We start from the raw sequence: 23,072 nt of genomic DNA on the forward strand, positions 1-23,072 counted from the left end.
CTGGCCAAGCTCAAGAGCTGTTGCCAAAAACTTTCCAACTGGTTTCTCTCCCTTGACTGCAAATTCTTCTGTTTAAGTCAAAGTGGGGGTTGCTTGCCTACCTGTCTGAACCATCTCTAGATATTTGCAAAACAAAAGGTCTTTACAATGTAAAGTCTGCCTCTTTCCTCACATCTAGGCAGATATCTATCTGGTAATTGGTCTACTAAATCTGACACTCAGGGCCAAGCCAGAATTGGGCGAGAAGAGTAAAGAGAAGACATTTCCAGTTAGAGACCTAATTTGGTCAAAGGAATCTAGAATTTGAATTTTGCTGCAAGGACACTCGCATTACAACAGGCGTACTTTGCTTTATTAAAAACAGATGTGAGATTTCATTTAACTTGCAAGAAATATCAATTACAAAAAACAAGAATATGGTACTTATAATTTCCTATTTTTCCTCACTGTCTTTTATACAACCTAGAGGAAAACTAGAACTTGCCCATTCAAAGTATACAGAAAAATACTTGCGATTATGCAGTTGAAAATGAGAATAATTTCTTTAAGATTTACTTTTGCTTGGTCCATACTTTGTCAGGGAATAAAGTGAAAGCATGATAAAATGTGCCTTGGATTCTTTTTTTCTGTGTTTGAGAAGAAAGCAGTGGGAGCGCAGAGGAAAAAACTCTAAATTAAGAATCAGAAGACCTGAGTTCTATTAATAGTTCCGGCTCTGCCACATAGATACCAGCTTTGAGAACATGAACAAGTTGATTAACCTCTAAGCTCCAGTTTCTTTTACTGCAGAGGATTATAAGAAAGAGTGGTATGGAGGAGAACGTTATATAAACTGTAAAGTATTTTACAGACGTAAAAGATCACTGTTACTACAGATGGGTAGCAGATGGTGTTTTGGGGTGGGAATCTTAAATAACAGAAAGTAAATCTGAAAACTACTAATTCTTCTGGTTCCTTTACCAAGTTAAAGAATTGGAGCCCTTCTTGTGTCGTAGATTTAGCCTCTGAAGAGGCCTTCTCTGATCCTCATACACTTGACCTGCGATCCCACAGGGGCTCCTGTGAAAGCAATGATCCCATCACATATTGATCAGAGAACACAGATCAAAAGGAAATGGAGAAAGAAAACTCTGTCTATCCCAAAAGAAGTCAGCAATTAAGATGAGAGAAGCATGAAGGACTTCCAATATTTTGGGATGGAAGTTATTTGTACCAGTTCTTGGTGGCAATTTGGAGAAGCTAGAAAATGCTGTGGTTAGTTAGGAGGAAGATTATTGTCAAATGACTACCAATTTTAGTTATGATGTTTGCTAACAAAGACTAAAATATTTACATCTTTTTCTGAGGGAAGTTATAAGCATCATGGGAATCTGGAAGTCACTGCAAAAACTGTATCAGTTAAATATCCATGACTGACAGGTGAACTTTGAGAATTCTCAATGAATGCAGACTGCAGGTCCTAAAAGGAGACAATGAATGCGCTATAGACTCTAGTAGGCTAATGGCTCAAGGGATCACAGCTACTCCCACTCTTGAATCCAGTGACAACAGTCTGGGAAATAAACACTAAGAACGTGAATTGCTACATGATAATACGTCTATTCTAGCCCCTAACTGCTTAGGAAAAACCTGGGAAAATGCTTCCAAGAAATGATTAATCTAAAGAATAGCCTGGGCAGTCACCTTTGGCTTGGGAGAGACTGGGCCCAGACTCGTTCAACCATAACTGAAGAGAATTTAATAAGTTCACGATTACGGTGCATTTGGAAGATAAGATGATTAAGATAATAATTATCATTATGCGTCACAGTTTACTATTTGTTGAGAGATCACTAAATCAAAGTATCACCAAGCAGAGAACAGGAAAAATTAATGGTCAACCACAGACAGGTATGAAAGTCTACTGGATCAAGGAAGAAAATTGAAAAAGAAAGAAATCCACTCAAAATAAATTATTTCTAAACATTCCTCCACTTGATGACGGCTAATGTAGTAGAAGACTAAGGAAGATTTTCTTCTTATTCCTTCAACTGTTTTGAGCAAAGGCTAAAAAACCATGGGTCTATAAAAAACAAAATAAAGTGTTTGTTTCCCACTTGGCTAAAACTTAATGTGGTCAAAACTACATATTTCACTATTTGAGGCTAACCTCTAGGTTTGGGAAAGCACTTTTCTTCTGCACACAAAGGAAGAGGTGGGTGGTACTTATTTACCTTTCAGGTTGAGTCACCAGCTCTTTTAATAAGCTAAATTTCAAAAAGCCTTGGAGGTAAACTAGATGCCTCAAAATAAAGTCAAACCAATGTATTTTCTTTTTTCTATAACGTTAGTACAAGTGTAGCCTCAGTCCCCTTTCCACGCCACATTAAGGATGAAATGCAAATATAGAATGTCTTGATTCATTCTTGGGCTGGGGCCCAGGCACATGAATTATCACAGAGGCTTCCTAGCACAGTAACCAGCAAGGACTGCTCCTGAGGAAGACTCCTTCTGCTACACTTGGTATTTTGGAGAACAGGCTACATTTGTCTATTTTTCCTACCACGGCATGTAAAAGTTACTGTCTACTCTGGGTCAGGGTATTAGAAGCTAAAATGAAATTTTACTCCACATCAAAATTTTATGGAAACTTTATGTTTCAGACTGTAAAATTCTGATTTTACATAATTAGCAAGAAAATAAAATTCAAGTAATAGTCAATTTTAATAAAAATGCTAAAAACAAAAGACTAATGAATAGTGGTTTTCTAAAGTTTCACTGAGAGAGAGGCACAACTTTCTAATTTAGGATAGAAAGGTAAACTATATCTTTTGTGCTTCCTAAGGAAAAGTATAGGAAAGTATGGGGTACATTGTACAGGGTACTGCTGTTGCATTTGGTATTGTAAATTGTTCAAAGATTCTTATTCAGGAAAAAGTAATAAACATGGACAATGGCAATGAAATAGATGCACTGTATCTATAATATTTTGTTAAATTTATATTATGTACCTGATCTGTAGTTATTCAATTGTTTATGAACCCTGGGATCAAGAATAACTTTATTTTATCAAGCAAACTATGCTAATTTTCTCCAACTATCTTTATAGAACTGCTGACTGTAGAGTCTGGAGGTAGAGAAAGAAAGACCCTTCCACGCATAGTTGCCCTACTCTAACAAGAAAAAATGGTGTGATTTTGAAAATGACACGCTTTCTTGATCCTCAGGTCAGGAATTCACACCATGCTGCACATCAGTAACAAAAAGAAACATAAAACTTCAATTCATTTCAGCTCTCCTTCAGCCTCAACTCAATCAAACCTATTTAGACAGGCAAATTCTCTTTTGGTGGAAGAACTTCTCTGATTTACCAGAACCTGGTTTGCCCTGATTCTGGATTTAGTAAATTCAATCTAGCAAGTTACCTTTTCTTTAAAAACTCTAGCAAACAATGCATTTTATCTATTTCTTTAAGTATATAGCTCGTTTTATTGATTATGAGCTCAAACTTCTGCTCTGCAGAGAATTCCACATTCTTACTAAGATACGCCTGAAGAAACAACATTCCATGTCTGGTTCCTAGTAGCTAATGTTCACTGTGATGTCATAACGATCCCGATAAAGTAAGTTGGGATCGTGTCAGGAAGAGGTTCCTCAGCTGATAAAGTGTGACATTCAAAACGGCAGTAGAAATTTTTTCCTTACCGCTTGTTGGCAGTTCATGCCAACATTCCCTTTCTCGCCCCGAACTACTTTCATCAAACAATGCAGGGTTCGCCCTTTTCGATGCAATCCAGAACAGTGGTGTTCAATCTCCCCCCGACAGCTCAGGATGATCTCAGGGCTCAAGGAAAAGTCTTCCATCAACATGCGTCGGTAATCCAACATCTCCCCCTGGCACTCACTGCTCACTTGTCGCCCTAAGTTAGGATTTAAGCCAAAACATTATGGAGGCGAGCATTAGAATCAGATATCACCACATATTAAAAGAACACGTTTTTCCCTAGAATATACTATACCAGTCATGCTATTATCTAGACTGAAAGGCTTGAACTTTAGCAAAAGCTTTATAAGCATAAAATGAATTTAAGACTCCAGGGACTAGCGTTCATCTTGTCGGTGTTCTGCATTATACAGATTTTATACTACTGAACTAATAATGCAAATGTTTTGTCAATGGAAGGCTTATTAATAAGATAACTATTGGGGTAAAGATGAAAGCCAAGAATAATCCCTACTGGCTGGCCTACACAGTTAAAGCTTGTGGAAAAGACTCCATTTGAAATATTCACTACAGCTCCCTGCCTCCCTTGAGCTGTAAATGTCAAGTGAGAAACTTAAGAAATTTTTTAAAAAACAGCTGTACTGAGGTTTAACTGACATATAATAAACTGTACTTTTAAAATATACAATTGGACAAGTTTGACATATATACATCGATGAAACCATCACCACAATCAAGATATTGACCACCACATCCATCAACTCCAAATGTTTCCTCATGCTCCTTGAGACTCCTTCTCTTCCCCACCCACCCCACCCCCAGTCAACCACTGATCTGCTTTCTGTGGCTACAGATCCGTTTACGAGTTTGCATTTTTTAGAAGTTTATATACACGGAATCAAACGGTAGGGACTCTTTTTTGTTTAACTCCTTTTCCTCAGCATAATTACTTTTAAGATTCATTCATGTATCAACAGTTTATTTTTTTTTATTGCCAAGTAATATTATTCCATTATGTGGATATATTATACTTTGTTTATCCCTTTAATTGTTGATGGACATTTTGGTTATTTTCAATTTGGGGCTATTACAAATAAAGCTGTTATGAATATTCCTGTATAAGAGTTTATATGGACATATGCTTTCGATCTCTTGGGTAAATACCTAGGAGTTACATGGCTGGGTCATATGGTAGATGTATGTTTAACTTTGTAAGAAACCAGCAAACTATTTTCCAAAGTAGTTGTACCATTTTAAAATAGCATCAGCAGTGTATGACACTTCCAGTTCTTCCACAGCCTACCAACACTTAATATGGTCAGTCTTATTTTAACATTAGCATTCTATATAACTTTTCTGAATTATCTATTCATATCCTTTGGCCATTTATTTACTGAGCCTTTTGGTGTTTCTTGTTAATTTGCAGTTTAAGGACATTCACTTTCTATTTTTAAATACCAAAATTAGATTACATTATGCATATCATTTTATAATATGCTTTTACTAGTCAATAATCCCCACCTTTTCATTTCAGGAAAATTTCATCTAACACCTAGACCATAATCAAAATTCTCCAATTGCCTCCAAAATGTCCTTTGTTTGGCACTCAATCTATTGCTTTTAAGCTTAGGTGTCTTTGACTATCCAGATATGAAAAAAAAATTTCATCAAAAAGCTCTGAGTTTTATTTAATGATCGATTTTTTTCCCACTTTTTAATCACTAACCAATTGTCCCAGCACCATTTATTCAACATCAGCTACGAATTTCACTTTTACAGATTATAGCCAATATTAAGAAAGACAATCCTGACCTTCTATACATCCTTGTTGGTTCCTTTGTCAGAGATTGACTTTTAGACTAAATAGACCATGAGTCTGACCTTGTGGGGTAATCTTTTACTCCTTTGCTGTTTAATTTCTTGATATCATCACTGTCATAATAATAACAGTATCTATCACTTATTGTATATTAAGTGCTATGCCAAATTACTTCATTCAGTCCTCACAAGAACTCCTTAACATAAGTAATGTTATTCTTGTTCTATACATAAGGAAAATGAGGTTTGGAGAGATTAAGAAAGATAAGCGATGGTCACCCAGCTAGTTAATTTGGTGACAGAGCCATAATTCGCAGCTGTGTCCCTCTGGCCCAAAGCTGATGTGGTAAATCATTACACGGCCCTGACTCTGCTAGAAACGCTGTGTGAGAGGCAGTTTAAAAATTAAGATATTTGGGTTTGAGAAATATAACTTACTTCTTAAAAGGCAAGACGGGATGTAAAAGAAAAACAAAATTGGGATTATTGAGCTAAGAGAAAGGGCCTTCAATCATGCTTCGGGACCCCAACCCTTCAGCCTAGAGTTATGCTCCTGCGTCACAATGCACAGGTGCAGTCAAAAGAGTAAATATAGGAGGAAACTATCCAAAAAGGAATGAAATGGATAAAAAGAAACTGACTCTCACCTCTATGTACAGCTGACTCCAGACACATCAGAAGGTAGGAGAGCCTAGCTTCCCGGGATCGAGGAAGGTTTTCCACATTACACCGGTATTTCTTCAAGTCACTCTTACAGGATTTGGCCAATGAATAACTGACTTTATAATCCTGGGCAATCAGCTTTTGGCGCGTTGTTAGTGCTTCTCGACACTGAGGGAAGGGTGCAGCAAGAGAGTTGTAAGACCACCCAAGTGGCTCAGCTGTTCATATGTACCTCCAAGACACGCAGAGCTTGTGGCCAAGTATAGTCAACCACCGTGGTTATTACAAAATGGCTACCTTTAAGTTTGATTAAAATTGAGCACAAGTAGGCTAGAGTAGGTGGCAAGAGGAAGGGGTAAATGGGTGGGGCACCCTGGAATTCTACAGTGAATTGCTGACTGTTGTAGCAATAGCAGCTGTCCTAAACACATAAATATTTGGTAGATTTTAATACATTAACTTGACAAAATATTCTTTTCCTCTTCAGTAATATCCTAAAAATAAATTTCACCAGAATCAAAGTGGTAACTGCCACAACACTCTGCAAATTCCATTCTATACTTTTTAAACATAATTAATCAATAGTAAATAATATAAAGAATCGAAATGAAAAACATTTCCTCAGCACAGGAAAGTAAATGACAGGATAGCAAAACAAAAATAATCACTTTTAAAGTCATAAAAGACTCCTGCATTCATCCAGGAACAGAGGACTAACGGTAATGAGAATGCTTAATGAGACAGCTGCTGAAAGACGAAATCACTAATTATCTATGAAGCACATTGGTTTAGTTAGTATAAACTTCCTGAATATACAGGGATGGCTTCAGTGTGATTTTGATATAAAATTCTCCAATTCTACCCCCTAAATTGATTTCCAGTTAGCTTCCCACTGTCTAGATATCACAAAAAGTATCATTTTCTTGGTTTAAGTGAAACACGCTTTGGTTCCCTACTAAAAGCCTAGTATCTCACCTCTGAGAAGGATAAGCTTTATCAGTCCTTTATATTTTAGTATGAGTTTACAAGACTATTTTTGAGGGGATTTGAGAAAGCTTTTACGAAATGAATAAAACATTGGTTTCAAAGTAATGCTTACCTTTTCACTCATGGATTCTTCAAATTTATGGTTAAAGAGGCACTTATACACTCTGCCTTCACCAGCTTGCGTCTGTAAGATGGAACATCCTCATCATTATCAGCATTATTAGCTAAGTAGTTATGCTGGGCATTATCCACAATCTTATAGAGAACTTTGTGTTAAATTATTATAATGATGCGTACTTTTGAATGAACAGAAATGCAGTAGCCTTTGAAAGAAAATAGTGATTGCAGTAAAGATGAGAAAAATTTTCCCATGATGTTTGTCTACTGTCACTTGTTCCCAGATATACCGTTAATTAGAGAAGCAAGAGAAATGTCAGTGAGTCTTCCTTCTCACAACTTTATGCTAGAGTCAGTAAAACTCATAATCAGTGGCTCTGATGGTTAAAGCTGTTAATTCAAAACAGCAGGCAGAGTGGGAGTTTACACAAGTCACTCTCAGTCCTTTGTTATATAGATGGAGATTACTCTGTTTAAAGTGCTGGAAAGTTGTTCTATAGAGTCTGCAGGTAGTAATCAAAGATTTGATTTTAAAAGTTAGCCACCTGTTTTCTTCATCTTAGCCAAAAATATAAAAATACGTAATATGGCAAAGTTTTAGCCATAGAAGAGATGTGAATGGGATTCCCTGGTAAAATACGATTCCTATAGGTAAAACAAACTTCCAAGAACTAAAATTGAGAATGAGATAAAGTAGAAAAAATAGTGTGTGGAGGTTGTCAGAAGCCAACTGTTAACTGGATGTGAAGCCACCAAGGCTGAGCATCCAATGACACTTTCTGCTATTCTGGGACCAACTCCATCTTCCATTTCAGTGGCTTTTCTACATGTGAGGGTTTGTCTTGGTTTATTGTATTTTGGCCGAGTGGTTAAGTTTGTGCTCTTCGCTTCAGCGGCCCAGGGTTTCACTGGTTCGGATCCTGGGTGCAGACATGGCAGCCGCCGCTCAACAAGCCCTGCTGAGGCGGCGTCCCACATGACACAACTAGAAGGACCCAAACTAAAATTATATACAACTATGTACTGGGGGGCTTTGGGGAGAAAAAGGAAAAAAAATTAAAAAAATAAAAATGTAAGGAGAAAAGAGGAACAGTTTCTAAGCTGACTCACATTTTCACAAAAACGCTCCCGATCATCTCGGCAAGCAAAATATAAATGCCGGTCTAAATGAAAGTCATCTGAGGACAGCTCAGCCACCCGGAGAATGGCTTTCTTGCAGAGTTCAGAGACTTGAATCTTGGGATCTCTTTCTTCTGCTTCCTTCACCAGGCCTTTCTCCAAGCATGATACCACCTCACCTTGTGAATGTGCATCCTAAAATAGCAATGATAGTAACATTTAAAAACTCTCACTGCAATGAGTTTCAAATAAACATCATTTGGTTAAAAAAAAACCCCAACTCAACATATAGTTAACATATTGATGTTCTATTAAAAAATCAAGTGGGAACCAACTACACTGTGGAAGTTACAGAAAATGCTCTCAAAAATCTTTGGTTAGAATATAATACTTGCATGCCACAAAAGCAAATAGACATCCTCAGAAATTTAAGTATACTTTAGTTTGCACTAGAAATAGGAATTTAACTTCTTCAAGTTTAAAATGTCAGAAAAATTTAAAGAAATTACATCAGCCCAATGCTCTGATCATAGTTCATGTCAATGTTGAAATAACATTGCAGAAATCTCTCTTCATTTACTTCTAAGGGCTAGGTATTTCCCAAATAGCAGGGCTTTTGGTCAAGTTAAAACAACAGCAGACCACAAAATCCATTGAGAAAAGATGTTAGAGATCCTTTTCCTCTTTTTTCTACTCTATACTGTTCACAAAGACCCCAATATGTACAATCTGTGGTATAATACTCACTTTGATGTTTTAAATTTATCTTAATGTGATTTAACGAGATTACCACCACTTTATACAAACCGCTTTTGAGAGCTTTCCTAAAACCATCCAATTATCTTTAATAGTACTTTGCATCATTCCCATAGCAACCACAAGCATTCACTCATTGAAAATATGAGAAATTTCCCTTAAATATTTTCTATTCAAGAATCCTAATCCTCTATACTCAGAAGACATGCTTCAATAACTTCAGAGGTATAACCATTAATGTAGCAAACCAAAGTAGCAGAAAATATAGTGCTACCATTTATTTACACACATGTGCGCATAAAAAATCTTGTCACAGTAAAATACCATGTCTACAAAATCATCTGTATATAATAAAAAGATTCCTAAAACCAGGTAGAGAAACATCTACTTTAAGCAAAATTTCAATTCAACAAAAAAAGTACATAGTTTTTTCTATTTCGTTGTAATAGGATTTGTTTTATAATACATTAATTTCCAAGTATTTTCACAAGAATATTCATGTTCTCTCCTAATGTACCTGTGAAGAAAGGATAGGAATTGTGGTATCTATTACACAGATGAGTAAACAGAGGCCTACAGGAGTTTATCAACTCATCTGAGTTGCAGAATGTAAGGGGCCTAGCCAACAGTCATCATTTATTTTTCTAGACCTTGTGGTTCTACGAAACTCCTCAAATTTGTGTGTGGGTTTTGTACTTTTCCTGAGGAGGGTTCCTGGCTTTTGTTAAATTTTCAAAAAGAACTGCTGACCCAAAAAAGACTAGGAGCATGCTGTCCTTGTGCCTTCCTATTCTCTATCTGCACTTTAACCTTTTTCACTTGCTGTACGATTCTAACCAATGCTTAGAAACCTGAGATCAACAAAACATTTTTTTGGAGAGTAATTCTGAACAGATAAACAAAACTCTGAGGGACAAGTGACAAAAGGATAAGGATAGAAAGAAAAGTGGACACAAACCCCAGAAATCGGAGTAAGGCTTATCTTTTCTTCCTAAATTATGAGTGACACTCAAGTTTGTCTGACTATGACCCACTTAGGAAAGGCCTAACCATTTCCACTACCCAAAGGAAAAACAAATCTGTGACAAAGACTTGGACAGAAACATACTGGTCATATACTATTTACAGTATATAAGAGATTATTATAAACAAGATTTTATGTTATAAAACAACACCCTGTACCAATTTTTAGTAGCCCATCATAATTTACTTAGATGGTCACTAGCAATTAGGTCTTAACCATATAAAAGACGTTGAAAACAATAGCATGAGAGTCAACTCTTGATTTAGATTCATTCAGCCTTTAATCTTGACACATGGTAAAGAAATGACTTCCACGTAATGAGTCTAAAATGTTTCGCTGTATACTTAGGATTTATAACTGTTCTAAATGTGCCACCAGTAAGATTAACTACTTAGGGCTATTATATTTCTTAATGGTTCTGTTTGCTTATTATTGGATTTAAGAGAGCATCATCATGGTTTGAGACTCCCTAAGGAATCTAAAATTTAATTTTAATTATAGCAATTATAGCACCACACATCAGTACTGGGCCATAATATCACCTCCATTAGACGTTTTTATTCATCACAACTTTAGACAGATAATTTTTCAAATAAAGATATTTCAGGGATCCCTCTCAGTTCCCTAGTCTCTTAAGCTTTTTGGTTCAGCTCATTTGGGGTATATAACTGAAGTGCATGCAAGTATTTGACAAAGAAGACTGGCTAATTACTGTATATGAATGAAAGCACCTGCACATTATCTATGAGAAAATAAAATTACTTAGGTTAAAAAAGTTATTAATACACAGGCTTGACATATAAATAACAAATGATCCTGTAAATGGACTTACAATGAATTTTTAAGATTCTATTGTGGTGAGACAAATATCCGTCTTAAAACTACTGCTAGTGTTCTGATCAGTTTTTAACACTAATCTCAAAAAAGTAAGCAAGAATTCAGTTTTCATTTCTGCTATAAATCATTCTCTAGTTCACCATTTTTGGTGTCTTCTGTGATCTACCTCACCAGATAAAGAGAGAAAAGGAATGCTGAATTATTCAAAGTAGTGGGATAAAAGCAGAGAATGATAAACTGATGTAACTACTGAGTGAAAAGTATGAAAGTAGCAATAATGTGGCACGAGTCCACAACTAAGTTTCCGTATTGGAAGCCACATTCAACTTTCTCTTCAGAGGATATAAATCATTTACACTTTTACATCATAATATATTCCGAATATATGTTTTAGTAGTTCTTCTCTGTTCCTGTCTTTTTCTCTTGCTCTCTTCCCTTGTGGTTTGATGGCTATCTTTAGTAATATGTTTGATTTCTTTTGTCTTACTTTTTTGCTTGCTTATTACATGTTTCTGATTTGTGATTACCATGAGGATCTATTTAATATCCTATGTATATAACAGTCTACACCGAGTTGATACTCTTTAGCTTGACCTCTTCCTAAAAGCTCTACTTTTTCACTCCCCTCCTCCCATATTTTATGTTTTTCAAATCATATACAGTCGCTTGTTTTGTGTGTGTCCATCCATTACCCTCTTATCATTGAAATAGGTGATTTTAGTACATTTGTCTTTTAACCTTCATATCATCTTCACAGTAGTTAATCTGCTAGATTTGCTATATTTTTATCTTTACAAGTGATTTTATTGCCTGGTTGTTTTGTTGTTGTTTTGTTTGTTTTGTTTTTTGATTATTTTTTTTAATCTCTATTTGTGGTTATTGCTTTCCCACTTAAGTAAGTCCCGTCATCATTTCTTGTAGAACTGGTTTCTTGGTGATAAACTCCTTTAATTTTTGCTTGTCTGGGAAGCTCTTTATCTCTCCTTCCAATCTGAATGACAGCCTTGATGGACAGAGTATTCTTGGCTGTAGGTTTTTTCCTTTTAGCACTTTAAATACGTTGTACCATTCTCTTCTCTCCTGTAGGGTCTCGGCTGAGAAGTCTGCTAGTAGCCTGATGGGCTTCCCTTTATATGTCACTTGTGGCCTTTCTCTTGCTGCTTTTAGGATTCTCTCTTTATCCTTAATTTTGGACATTTTAATTATAATATGTCTTGGTGTGGGCCTCTTTGGGCTTATCTTGTTTGGAGCCCTCTGTGTTTCCTGAGCTTGGATGTCTGTTTCCTTCCTCAGATTAGGAAAATTTTCATCTATTATTTCTTCAAATAAATTTTCTGCCCCTTTGTCTCTCTCTTCTCCTTCTGGGACACCTATAATCCGAATGCCAGCACGCTTGATATTGTCCCAGAGCTCCCTTAGACTGTTCTCATTCTGTGTAATTCTTTTTTCTTTTTTCTGTTCTGCTTGGGTGATTTCCTCTAGTCTTTCGTCTAGCTCACTGATCCGTTCTTCTACATCCTCTACTCTGCTATTGAGTCCCTTTAGTGAATTTCTCATTTCCAGTATTGTAGTCTTCATGTCTGATTGTGTTTTTTTTATATCTTCCAGTTCTTTGCTGATGTACTCACTGTGTTCATCCAGTCTTCTCCCAATATCTGTGAGCATCCTCATGATATTTTGTTTGAACTCTTTGTCGAGTAGGTTGCTTGTTTCTGTTTCATTTAGTCCTTTTTCTGGGGTTTTGTCATGTTCCCTTGCTTGGAAAGTATTCCTTTGTCTCCTCATTATGCCTCTTTCTCTGTGCTTATTTCTACGTATTAAGTAAGTTGGCTATGTGTCCTGATCTAGGAGAAGTGGCCTTATGTACGAGATGCCTTATGAGGCCCAGCAGTGTGCTTCCCTCTCGTCACCAGTCCAGAAGATCCAGAAGTGACCCCTTTGTGGGCTACTTGTGTTCTTCTTCTGTGTCAGGGTTGCTCCCACTGCAGATACCCAGGGAGTCTAGTCTTTCCTTCCCTGGCCAGCTGTTTGTAAATCTGGTTTGGGAAGCCTCAGCACCTGTTGGCTACAAAGTCTATTAGCACACTCCTATTTCAGTTTTCCTCTTGATTGGGTTGGTACCCAGTGTAGCTGGTTGCTAGGTTCAGGGGCTTACAGTTGCTATAGGCCTCAGGCCTACATGGCTGTTGTCAGTTCTCTTAGGAGTACAGCTGAGTGGGGCTGGCCCTAGGCACAGAGCACTCAATTGTTTCAGGCTTTGGAAGGTGGGGCTGATCCTTTTCATGGCTATTTGTGAAGCACAGGTCTTCTGCCGGATAACCCTCACCCCCTACAGGACCACACACATGTCAACACAGTCCTGGTCGGTGCAAGCTTCTCAACCTCCTGGAGCGTACCCTGACACCGCACTGCAGAGGCGCCCACCTCTCCACCAATGCCCCCCCACAGTTCACCTGGTCCTCACACAGGCCCTGCCCCACAGGGGCAGACACCCTTGCCTGCCTGTGGAGGATCAAGGCACCCATTCAACCCAGGCTGAAAAGTAGCCTGAGGGCTTGCTGTTAGGTGGGGCCAGTCCCTAGGGCGAGTTGCCTGCCCTGGCTGAACTGGATGAAATCTGTGCTCTAGTGGGCGTGGCAGACCCCTGGGCTAACAGGCCAAGGGACGAACCTCAATGGCGCCCGCGCTGTCCATAGCAGCACGCCTGGACCAGCTCAGAACAATGGCCCCCACCAATGTCTCAGTCTCTGGAGAGGTCCCTCCTCTCACCAAGATGCCCCCAGAACCCATCAGGTGAGTCTTGTTTCATTAAAGGACTGTCAGCCTTCTGTCTGGTGATTTTAGGTTGCTTCAATGAGTGAGTTTGTGCATGGGCTGTTTAAGACCCGGGTCTTTTCGGCTTTCGGCAGATAGCTTCTCTGCGGGTATCCTCGCTGCGGTTAACAGCCAGCAAAGCCATACAGTAAGACCCCCGTCTCAGCTGGGCTGAGTCTGAAGGATGCTTACAGCAGTATCACCCCTGCTCCGGACCTCACTCCTCCAGGTAGGGCTGTGTACCTTAGGGTGGCTCCCGCCTGGCCAGCTGAGAAGCTCCGCTGCTCCGAAAGGTGGCTTTTTTCCTCTCCAGCAGGAATTTCTGCCTCTTCTGCTTTAGTCGGGACTGTCCCTTGTTGTGGTTCTTTTTATCCAGTTTTCAGTTTTGTCTCTAGGGTAATTTTTCCAAAAATAGTTGTAACCTGGTTGTGTTTGTGGGAGGAGATGAGTTCAGCGTCTGCTTACGCCACCATCTTGATGAGATCTCTGTGCTTTCATTTTAACAATATGTATCTAGAAAATTCTATCGGTTTTAAAAAAATTCTTTTATTGAAGTCATATTGGCTTACAACATTCTGTAAATTTCAGGTGTACATCATTATATTTCAGTTTCTGTATAGACTGCATCGTGTTCACCACTGAGAGTCCAGTTTTTATGTCACCATACACATGTGCCCCTTTACTCCTTTTGGCCCCCTACTCCCTTCTCCTCTGGTAACTACTAATCTGTTCTCCTTATCTATGTGTTTGTTTATCTTCCACATGAGTGAAATTCTACGGTACTTGTCTTTCTCTGATTTATTTTGCTCAGCATAATATCCTCAAGGTCTATCCTTTGTTGTCACAAATGGCACAATTGTCTTTTTTATGGCTGAGTAGTACTCTAGTGTGTGTGTGTGTGTGTGTGTGTGTGTGTGTGTGTGTGTGTACATATAAACCACATCTTCTTTATCCACTCATCCGTTGATGGGCACTTAGGTTTCTTCCAAGTCTTGGCTATTGTGAATAATGCTGTGATGAACATAGGGGTGCACATATCTTTTTGAATTACTGATTTCATGTTCTTTGGACAAATATCCAGTAGTGGAATAGCTACATCATATGCTATTTCTATTTTTAATTTTTTGAGAAATCTTCATACTGTTTTCCATAGTGGCTGCACCAGTTTGCACTCCCATCAGCAGTGTATGAATAGAGTTCCCTTTTCTCCACATCTTCTCCAGCATTTATTATTTCTTGTCATGTTAATTACAGCCATTCTGAAGGGTGTGAAGTGATATCTCATTGTAGCTTTGATTTGTACTTCCCTAATAATTAGTGAAATTAAACATCTTTTCATGTGCCTGTTGGCCATCTGTATATCTTCTTTGGAAAAATGTTCAGATCCTCTGCTCATTTTTTTAATTGGGTTGTTCATTTTTCTGTTGTTGAGTTGTATGAGTTCTTCATATATTTTGGAAAGTAACCCCTTGTTGCATATGTGATTTGCAAATATTTTCTTCCAGTTGGAGGGTTGTCTTTTTTTTGTTGTTGATGGTTTCCTTTGCAGTGCAGAAGCTTTTTACTTTCATGTAGTCCCATTTGTTTTTTTTCCTTTGTTTTCCCTTGCCTGATTAGACTGGTATTCAAAGAGATATCGCTAAGACCAGTGTCAAAGAGTGTACTGCCTATATTTTCTTCTAAGAGTTTTATGTCTTACCTTTCAGGTCTTACATTCAAGTCTTTAATCCATTTTGAGTTAATTTTTGTGTATGGTATAACATAACAGTCTATTTTCATTCTTCTGAACATGGCTGTCCCATTTTCCCAACATCTTTATTGAAGAGACCTTCCTTTCTCCATTGTATGTTCTTGGCTCCTTTGTTGAAGATCAGCTATCCGTAGATGTGTGGTTTCATCTCTGAGCTTTCAATTCTGTTCCTTTGATCTGTGTGTCTGTTGTTGTACCAGTACCATGGTGTTTTGATTACTATAGCTTTGTAGTATATTTTGAAGTCAGGGAATGTGATACCTCCAGCTTTGTTCTTTTTTCTCAGGATTGCTTTAGCTACTTGGGGTCTTTTGTTGTTCCATATGAAATTTAAGATTCTTGGTTCAATTTCCATGAAGAATGTCCCTGGAACTCTGACTGGGATTGCACTGAATCTGCAGATTGCTTTAGGTAATATGGACATTTTAACTATGTTTATTCTTCCAATCTATGAGCATGGAATATCTTTCCATTTCTTTACATCACCTTCTATTTCTTTCAATAATGTCTTATAGTTTTCAGTCATAGTCTTTCAGTATAGTTTCAGTTATGGGTCTTTTACCTCCTTGGTTAAATTTATTCCTAGATATTTTATTCTTTTTGCTGTGATTGTAAATGGGATTGTATTCTTGAGTTCGCTTTCTGCTAGTTCATTGTTAGTGTACAGAAATGCAACTGATCAGCCTTGCCAATCTGGGTCTGGAGCTCTTTGTGCTGTGCACACTACAAGGGGATTCTCCCAAAGTCATTTGGCCTACAACTGTGCAATCGAGCACCATCCCCTCACTACTTCGCGATCACCACATCCTTTGTGCTCTGGAAACCGGCAATGGCAAGAATCTCAGCTACCTACTACCTCTGCTTCAACTGCTCTTGGGCTGGCCACGCCTGGTCTCCCAGTGTATCCCTGCTCCTTGAGGCCTGATCCTTGTACCTTCACAAGAATTAGCTGAACATGTCCAGGCTGTGGCACAGCCCTTGGGCAGCTCCCTGGACCTCCATGTCCAGGAGCTTGGGGGAGGCCATGGCATGAGTAGGATCCAGCTGCAAGTGTCCAAACAACCTTCAGCACATGTACTAGTGGCCACTCTGGAGGCTTTGCGGAAGACCCTGAAAAGGTAACTGATCAGCCTGGAGCAGCTCTCCTTCTTGGTATTGGATGAGGTAGACACACTCTTGCATGGAAGCTTCCTGGAACTAGTGGACTGCATCGTGGAGAAGAGCCGTATATTGGAAGGCCCAGCTGACTTAAAATACCCCTTCAATCCCAAAGCTCACTTAGTGCTGGTGGGGGGCCACATTTCCCCAAGGTGTAAGCCAGCTACCGAGTCAAGTTGCCAGCCCAGACTCTCTAACCACTGTCACCAGCTCCAAGCTCCACCATGTCATGTCTCATATCAGACAGACATTTATGAGGCTGAAGGGAGCAGAGAAGGTGACTGAGGTGATACAGATCCTCAACCAGCATGACAGAGAATATAGGACGGGCCCCTCAGGAAGTGTTCTGGTGTTCTGTAATAGCTCTAGCACTGTGAACTGCCTAGGGTATATTCTAGATGACCACAAAATCCAACACCTCAGGCTGCAGGGACAAATGCCAGCCTCAATGAGGGCAGGTATGTTCCAGCACTTCCCAAAGGGCTCCCAACTCCCGAGACATACTTCTGTGCATAGACACAGCCTCTCGGGGCTTGGACAGCACCCATGTGGAGCTGGGTGTCAATTATGGTTTCCCCCTTACCCTGCAAGACTACATCCAGAGAGTGGGAAGAGTGGGCCGTGTGGGGAGCAAGGTGCCAGGAACAGTCATTAGCTTTGTGACTCATCCTTGGTTCACATTGAGCTGGCAGCTCGCTGGAGGAGAAGCCTTCCAGGACTAGGGTACTTAGTGAGAGAGCCTTTGCCCCAGCAAACCTGACTGCAGCTGGCTTAAATACAATGTCCTAACAGGGATCTTTCCCTGTGTTCTGTAGGGGTGAGCACAATTGTCAGTAGGATGAGCTAGGCCGCTCAATCACCTCTTCAAAGGCCTGGTGAGCTGCTGTCTGGCTTCCAAAGGTAAGCTGCTGGCTGGCATTGGAGGGTGAGCTCCTGAGCATGTCTCTCTGTAGTCTTTCACATGACTCGTGAAACATAAAGTAGATTTTGGCTTTGCATTATGTCATGATTTCTAACAATATATGATGTTTTTATGGATCTCACCCAATAATAATAGTTATCATCAGGGCAGAATTAATTGAATTCTGAGAAGATTCACACTCCAAACTACCACACCAAGGACAAAGGCTCTTTCAACTGATGGTTTAGTTCGTAAACATTTAGGTTTTATTTCCTGCCCCTAAAACACCCATTAAGCTCCCAGGAAAAGGGAAAGGTGAAGTAACTAGCAGTAGGGAGAAATCTTCACCAGCAGTGCCCATGGCAGGCTTGGGCACTCTTGGTGAAATCTCTGAGAAGTACTGGCAGAAGAATACAAGGCAGACTGACGCAGAAGTGTGGCTGGCTGTGCATTTCCAGGCTCTGCCTTCTCTTCTGTCCCTTGGTGGCAGAGGAAGAGGAGAGGGGATTAAACTGTTTTACAAAACTGGCAAAACAAGTGTGCAGCATCCTCTGATTGTCTCCTAGGTTCCAGTCTCTGCTGCAGTATATGAGTTTTGCCTAAAGTAATGAACAGGTCAGAATCAAAATACTCCACAAAACAACTTACAAATACTTGCACGCGGAAAATGATAAGGTTTCAGAGAACAGAAATGGGCCCAGGGCAGCCTTTACCAAAACAGAATATTGTACCAAATGTACAATCAGAGCTCTCTTTTCCATATGAAAAAACTGAAGCTCAGAGGGACAAAAGAACTTACTCAAAATCACACAAGTAAGTTGGACAGAATCTGGTCTTGTCTGCACCAAGGTTTGTATTCTTAACCACCATACTGGCTTTTTTCAAAAATGATACACACACAGAATTACTATACATCTCTCTTTTCCTTGAATATTCCTTGTTTACATCTACACCTGGCACAGTTTTTAATACTGCCTAGTTTGACTCTCAAAAGTGACCCACTTTAGGGGCCGGCCTGGTGGCACAGTGGTTAAGTTCGCGCGTTCTGCTTCTCAGTGGCCTGGGGTTCGCCAGTTTGGATCCCAGGTGCAGACATGGCACCGCTTGGCACGTCATGCTGTGGTAGGTGTCCCACATATAAAGTAGAGGAAGATGGGTACAGATGTTAGCTCAGGGCCAGGCTTCCTCAGCAAAAAAAGAGGACTGGCAGCAGTTAGCTCAGGACTAATCTTCCTCAAAAAAAAAAAAAAAGTGACCCAGTTTAGACAATAATTTGGTTGCTCTATCCCTGGACCACTATGGTGGAGCTGCCCAGGAAGCTTGTTAAAAGTGCAGATTTTTTTTTTTTTTAAATTTTGGTGAAGGAGATTAGCCCTGAGCTAACATCTGTTACCAATCTTCTTCTTTTTGCTTGAAAATGATTACCGCTGAGTGAACATCTGTGCCAATCTTCCTCTATTTTGTATGTGGGATGCTGACACAGCATGGCTTGATGAGCGATGTGTAGGTCCACACCCAGGATCCGAACCTGCGAACCCCAAGCCGCCAAAGAAGAGCATGTGAACTTAACCATTACACCACTGGGCCGGCCCTGGCAGATTTCCTAGCCCCACTCCAGATCTGGATAAGTTTTCTGAGGGTTGGCCCAAGAATCCATGTACGAGTATTTCTAAATTGTTTTGTGTACTCCCCAGGTGAGTCTCAAACTCTCTTAAGTTGAGAAACCTTTTGTGTATACTGTTCCACCTTCCCCAGAGACCCAGCCAGGTCTGGATAAGGTTTCAGTCCCCCACCAGAGCAGAGGGGTGCTCCTGGACAAGTAATCTCTCTGGAGCCTTGGAGAATCTGAGGGGTCTCATGCTGGCCCACCTGCCAGGATGAACCTCCTCCAGAACCCTCCCCAAAAGCAGTCTGATCTAATTAGGCCTGACTTCATCTGTCCTATCCTGTACCACACTGATCAGGTAACTTAGGAGTAGAGAGAAGGTGCTGTGCTTCTCAACTGGGGTTGGCCAACCTCTGAAATAGTAGCCCGGGCAATCTCTACCTCCTGGGCACATCCCCTCTGCAACAGCCCCAGTCAACAAATATCCCATCTTTTTTTTTTGGAAGATTAGCCCTGAGCTAACATCTGCTGCCAATCCTCCTCTTTTTGCTGAGGAAGACTGGCCCTGAACTAACATCTGTGCCCATATTCCTCCATTTTATATGTGGGCTGCCTGCCACAGCACAGCTTGATAAACGGTGCGTATATCTGCACCTGAAATCCAAACCAGCAATCCCTGGGCCACCGAAGTGGAACGTGTGAACTTAACCGCTGAGCCACCAGGCAGGCCCTGAAATGTCCCATCTTTGCTTATTCAAGGTCAGCCATAAGGAGGCCCCTGCTAAGGAAGGTTCTCTCTCATTGCTAGGAAGTTCTTGGACACACTGCATCAAAGGCTGCCCTAAATATAGTTCCTTCCTGTGGGCCCAGTCAGGCTAAGAGCAGAGTTTTTTTCCTCCTCCTCTGAGTAGGACCAAATTGTTTTTTAGTAACACTTTTTCACAGTGTTGACCATATTTTTCACCTGGGCTGCTGCTGGGCCCACATCTCTTCCTTTCATGGTGATGGGATTATCATTATTTGCCCTTTTTGGGGAGAGAGGAGTGTAATGATCAGGCTGTCATTTTGTATTATGTCATTTTGTCATGAAATTGTTTTGAATTTCATATTAAAATGGGCCCATCATTCCCACTTTTTGAAGTCATTCGAGACCCTCATTTTGCCTTGGAGCACCTTTAACATTTCTCCCAAAGATGGAATGTGATGTCCCTGGAATGTGATGAGCTTGTCCTCATGTTTCTATCAGCTACAAATCCGGAGTCCCAACATGGAGCCCTATCATGGAGCACAACACCTCTCCACTACCTGTGTAGCCTTGGGTAGACCCCTTAGCCTCTCGGGTTTTGGAGTCCTCAGTTGTGAAAATGTGAAGGTTCTATGAATTTACACTTGAGGCAGGACAAGGTCAGGAAGAGCTCGTCTTTGCTTTTATTCTTCCCACCTGGAATATCTTCCCTCCTCTCCATGGGTCCAAATCTCACTTGTCCTTCAGGCCCACCACCCAGGCGCCTTCTCTGATTTCCAATCCATACAAATCTCTGCCTCTCCAGCTGTTGAATACTTAGGGTCAGTGACATACAACCCGGCTGTCTCTTAAGCTAATCTTGCCTCTCCATCCAGTCTCAGAATATGGGTTTCTTTTGCCCTCCTGTGGTCCCTGAGGCTGTGCCAGCCCACAGGTATGCTCCACAGGGAGTGGCTACTTGACTAGGGCATGGGTGGGGAGGGGCAGGTGTGCGGGCCCAGGCAGGATGCCTCTCTGCCTCCACCTTACTCTCCTCCACAAAACCCCCGGAACCTGAAGCCCGCCCCTCAAGTCACAGACTCCTTATGTGACCTCACTGGGTAGTGATGACCTCATAGACCTTCTCACAGTTTCCATGGCAAATGTGGTGCTCTTGGGGAAACTTCCCTACTAGTTCTCTACCAGATACCGATCTGTTAGGTTGCCTGAGAGAGAATGTCTGACCGGATCTTCTATATTAACTCGAACTTGTCCTCTGTCCCCTGGGAGGGCAATGGAGCAGGTAGGCCTAGTGTGGACGTCTGTATAAGAGGCATTGGTATACATACAACCTCACCTGGCTGCCACATGTTCCTTTTGGGCTTGCCTACCACACCTCAGAACATCCCCAGCTGTAAGTAGTACCAGTGGCCTAGGGCCCCCTCAGGGACCTGCAGTGTTCCTGCTCACTACCAAGGACAAGTGAAATGTCATCCCTGGGCAAGTGTTCAGAAGGGTTTACAAATGTAGCCTTCCCCTTTGGGCTACAAGATGCTTCCATTCAGACCCTTTCCTGATTGGCCTCTGAGCAAAAGAGCGTTTTTGTTGGCAAGTGATAAATGGAGCAGTTTGAGGAAGAGCTGTTGAAGGCTGCTCTTGAACCTCACCTTTCAACCCAGGCACCTTCGCTGTGCTGTCATGTAGACATCCACCTGGGTCCCCTCAGATGCATCCCAGACCGAGCTGCTGAGTACTGGGGGAAAGAGTGGTGTCATATCGATGGGAAGAACAGAAGAGGGAAGGGGAGTGATGAAGTGATACTGAGCCTGGAGGACTGAGGAAATGGTGTCCCAGGAGGATGGGGTGATGTGAGCCTAGACTTGGTACCCAGATTCTGGCTTGGAACGTCCTGGTCACTATGTCTCAGTATTTGGCCTTTTTTCTAATCTAGATAAAAGTATCACAGGGCTGGAGTTCAGTGTGGTTGAAACAGGCAGAATGAACGAGGCCCAAGAGAAGTTGCCAAGGTGAAAGGGGTTCTTAACTCATTTAGATTAGATTATTTTTTCAAAACTTGAAAGGCATTTCCATTAAAGCCTCAGAAGTGACAGAACTTAAGAAATGTTTTCTCTGTTGTGGAAGGGAGAGATGGGGGGGATCCTGATTGCAATTATTTTCGGGTTCTACAGTTTTCTCTGGGATGGGGAAGAGATTTCCTGGTCTCCTGCTGCTGGTATAGGCTCCAGGGAATTGCTTTTGCAGCCCAATACCCATCTCTAGGGCACTCGGAGGTGATGGGCCAAGGCTGTGATGTGGATGCCAAGTAGGTTAAAGGGCTTCAACCAGAACCAGAGACAGACATGAGAGAGGGGAGGTCCTGGCAGGACACTGTGCCCAGCAGAAGTGACTGATCAGTTGTGATTTTCTTTGCAACAGCAGTGGCTCCCACTATTCCTCCTACACCTTGTCTATACCATGTCCTCTACCGAGGGTGTGGAGAAACCCAGATGAGCTGGCATGGAGAGACATACTGCCTGGTTGGTGGCTACCGGGCCTACGGAGATGCTCCTCTGGCCACCCCAGCAAAGGTGGAAGCAGAGAAGCCAGTCCCCAGGCGGGGGCTCAAGAGACATCGAGCTGTGGCAGAGCCGGAAGAAGACCTCGGTTGCCCCAAACCCAAAATTCCACGATTGCAGCTTGGTGGTAGGAGGCGGACCCTGCGGAAGCTTGCTGGCTGAGCCACTCTGTAGAGAGGGTAAACATTTAACTGCCTAATACAGCTAATGCTTCCTCCTGCAGTGAGCCCCGCTGACCACCATTGGAGGTTAGAACCTGAGCCATTCTGTCTGAGCCTTTCTCTGCCAGGAGCCTCCTTCCATACTAACTGGCCATGGGCAAGGAGCCTCAGCAACTGAGGTTTGAAATGAGAGGCTGCTCTGAGCATCCCAGGGCTGAAGCTGGCCTGGAAGAAAACCTGATGTTCCTCTGCTCAATCCTCTAGTGTCCCTTCTTGGGCAGAAGAAAGAAAACTCTGCACTCTGTGAGCCAAGGAGGATGCAGGAGCAGAGAGATGGTGCAGAGCGGCTTTATCAGCG

The 23,072-nt window shown here is 41.1% G+C and overlaps 2 protein-coding genes and 1 pseudogene across 2 annotated transcripts in view; 2 read left to right on the plus strand and 1 right to left on the minus strand.

The window, feature by feature from the left end:
- Positions 1 to 23,072, minus strand: part of GLG1 (golgi glycoprotein 1) — a 156,748-nt gene that overhangs the window by 30,617 nt on the left and 103,059 nt on the right. Inside the window, exons 5-8 of the mRNA XM_003364635.5 lie at positions 8,399 to 8,602; positions 7,284 to 7,355; positions 6,169 to 6,352; positions 3,685 to 3,899 (exon numbers count right to left, since the gene is read on the minus strand). Of these exons, the coding sequence (XP_003364683.2) occupies positions 3,685 to 3,899; positions 6,169 to 6,352; positions 7,284 to 7,355; positions 8,399 to 8,602 (675 nt within the window). The remainder of the gene's footprint in view (positions 1 to 3,684; positions 3,900 to 6,168; positions 6,353 to 7,283; positions 7,356 to 8,398; positions 8,603 to 23,072) is intronic.
- Positions 14,210 to 17,640, plus strand: LOC102148510 (probable ATP-dependent RNA helicase DDX28; annotated as a pseudogene).
- Positions 21,214 to 22,859, plus strand: LOC138923383 (DPEP2 neighbor protein-like). Its single transcript, XM_070262062.1, has 2 exons — positions 21,214 to 21,280; positions 22,414 to 22,859. Exons 1-2 carry the CDS (start codon positions 21,214 to 21,216, stop codon positions 22,713 to 22,715), a joined length of 369 nt encoding a protein of 122 aa, XP_070118163.1. The 3' UTR covers positions 22,716 to 22,859.

The sequence above is a fragment of the Equus caballus genome, chromosome 3, assembly GCF_041296265.1.
Source record: "Equus caballus isolate H_3958 breed thoroughbred chromosome 3, TB-T2T, whole genome shotgun sequence".
Classification (NCBI taxonomy): Eukaryota; Metazoa; Chordata; class Mammalia; order Perissodactyla; family Equidae; genus Equus; species Equus caballus.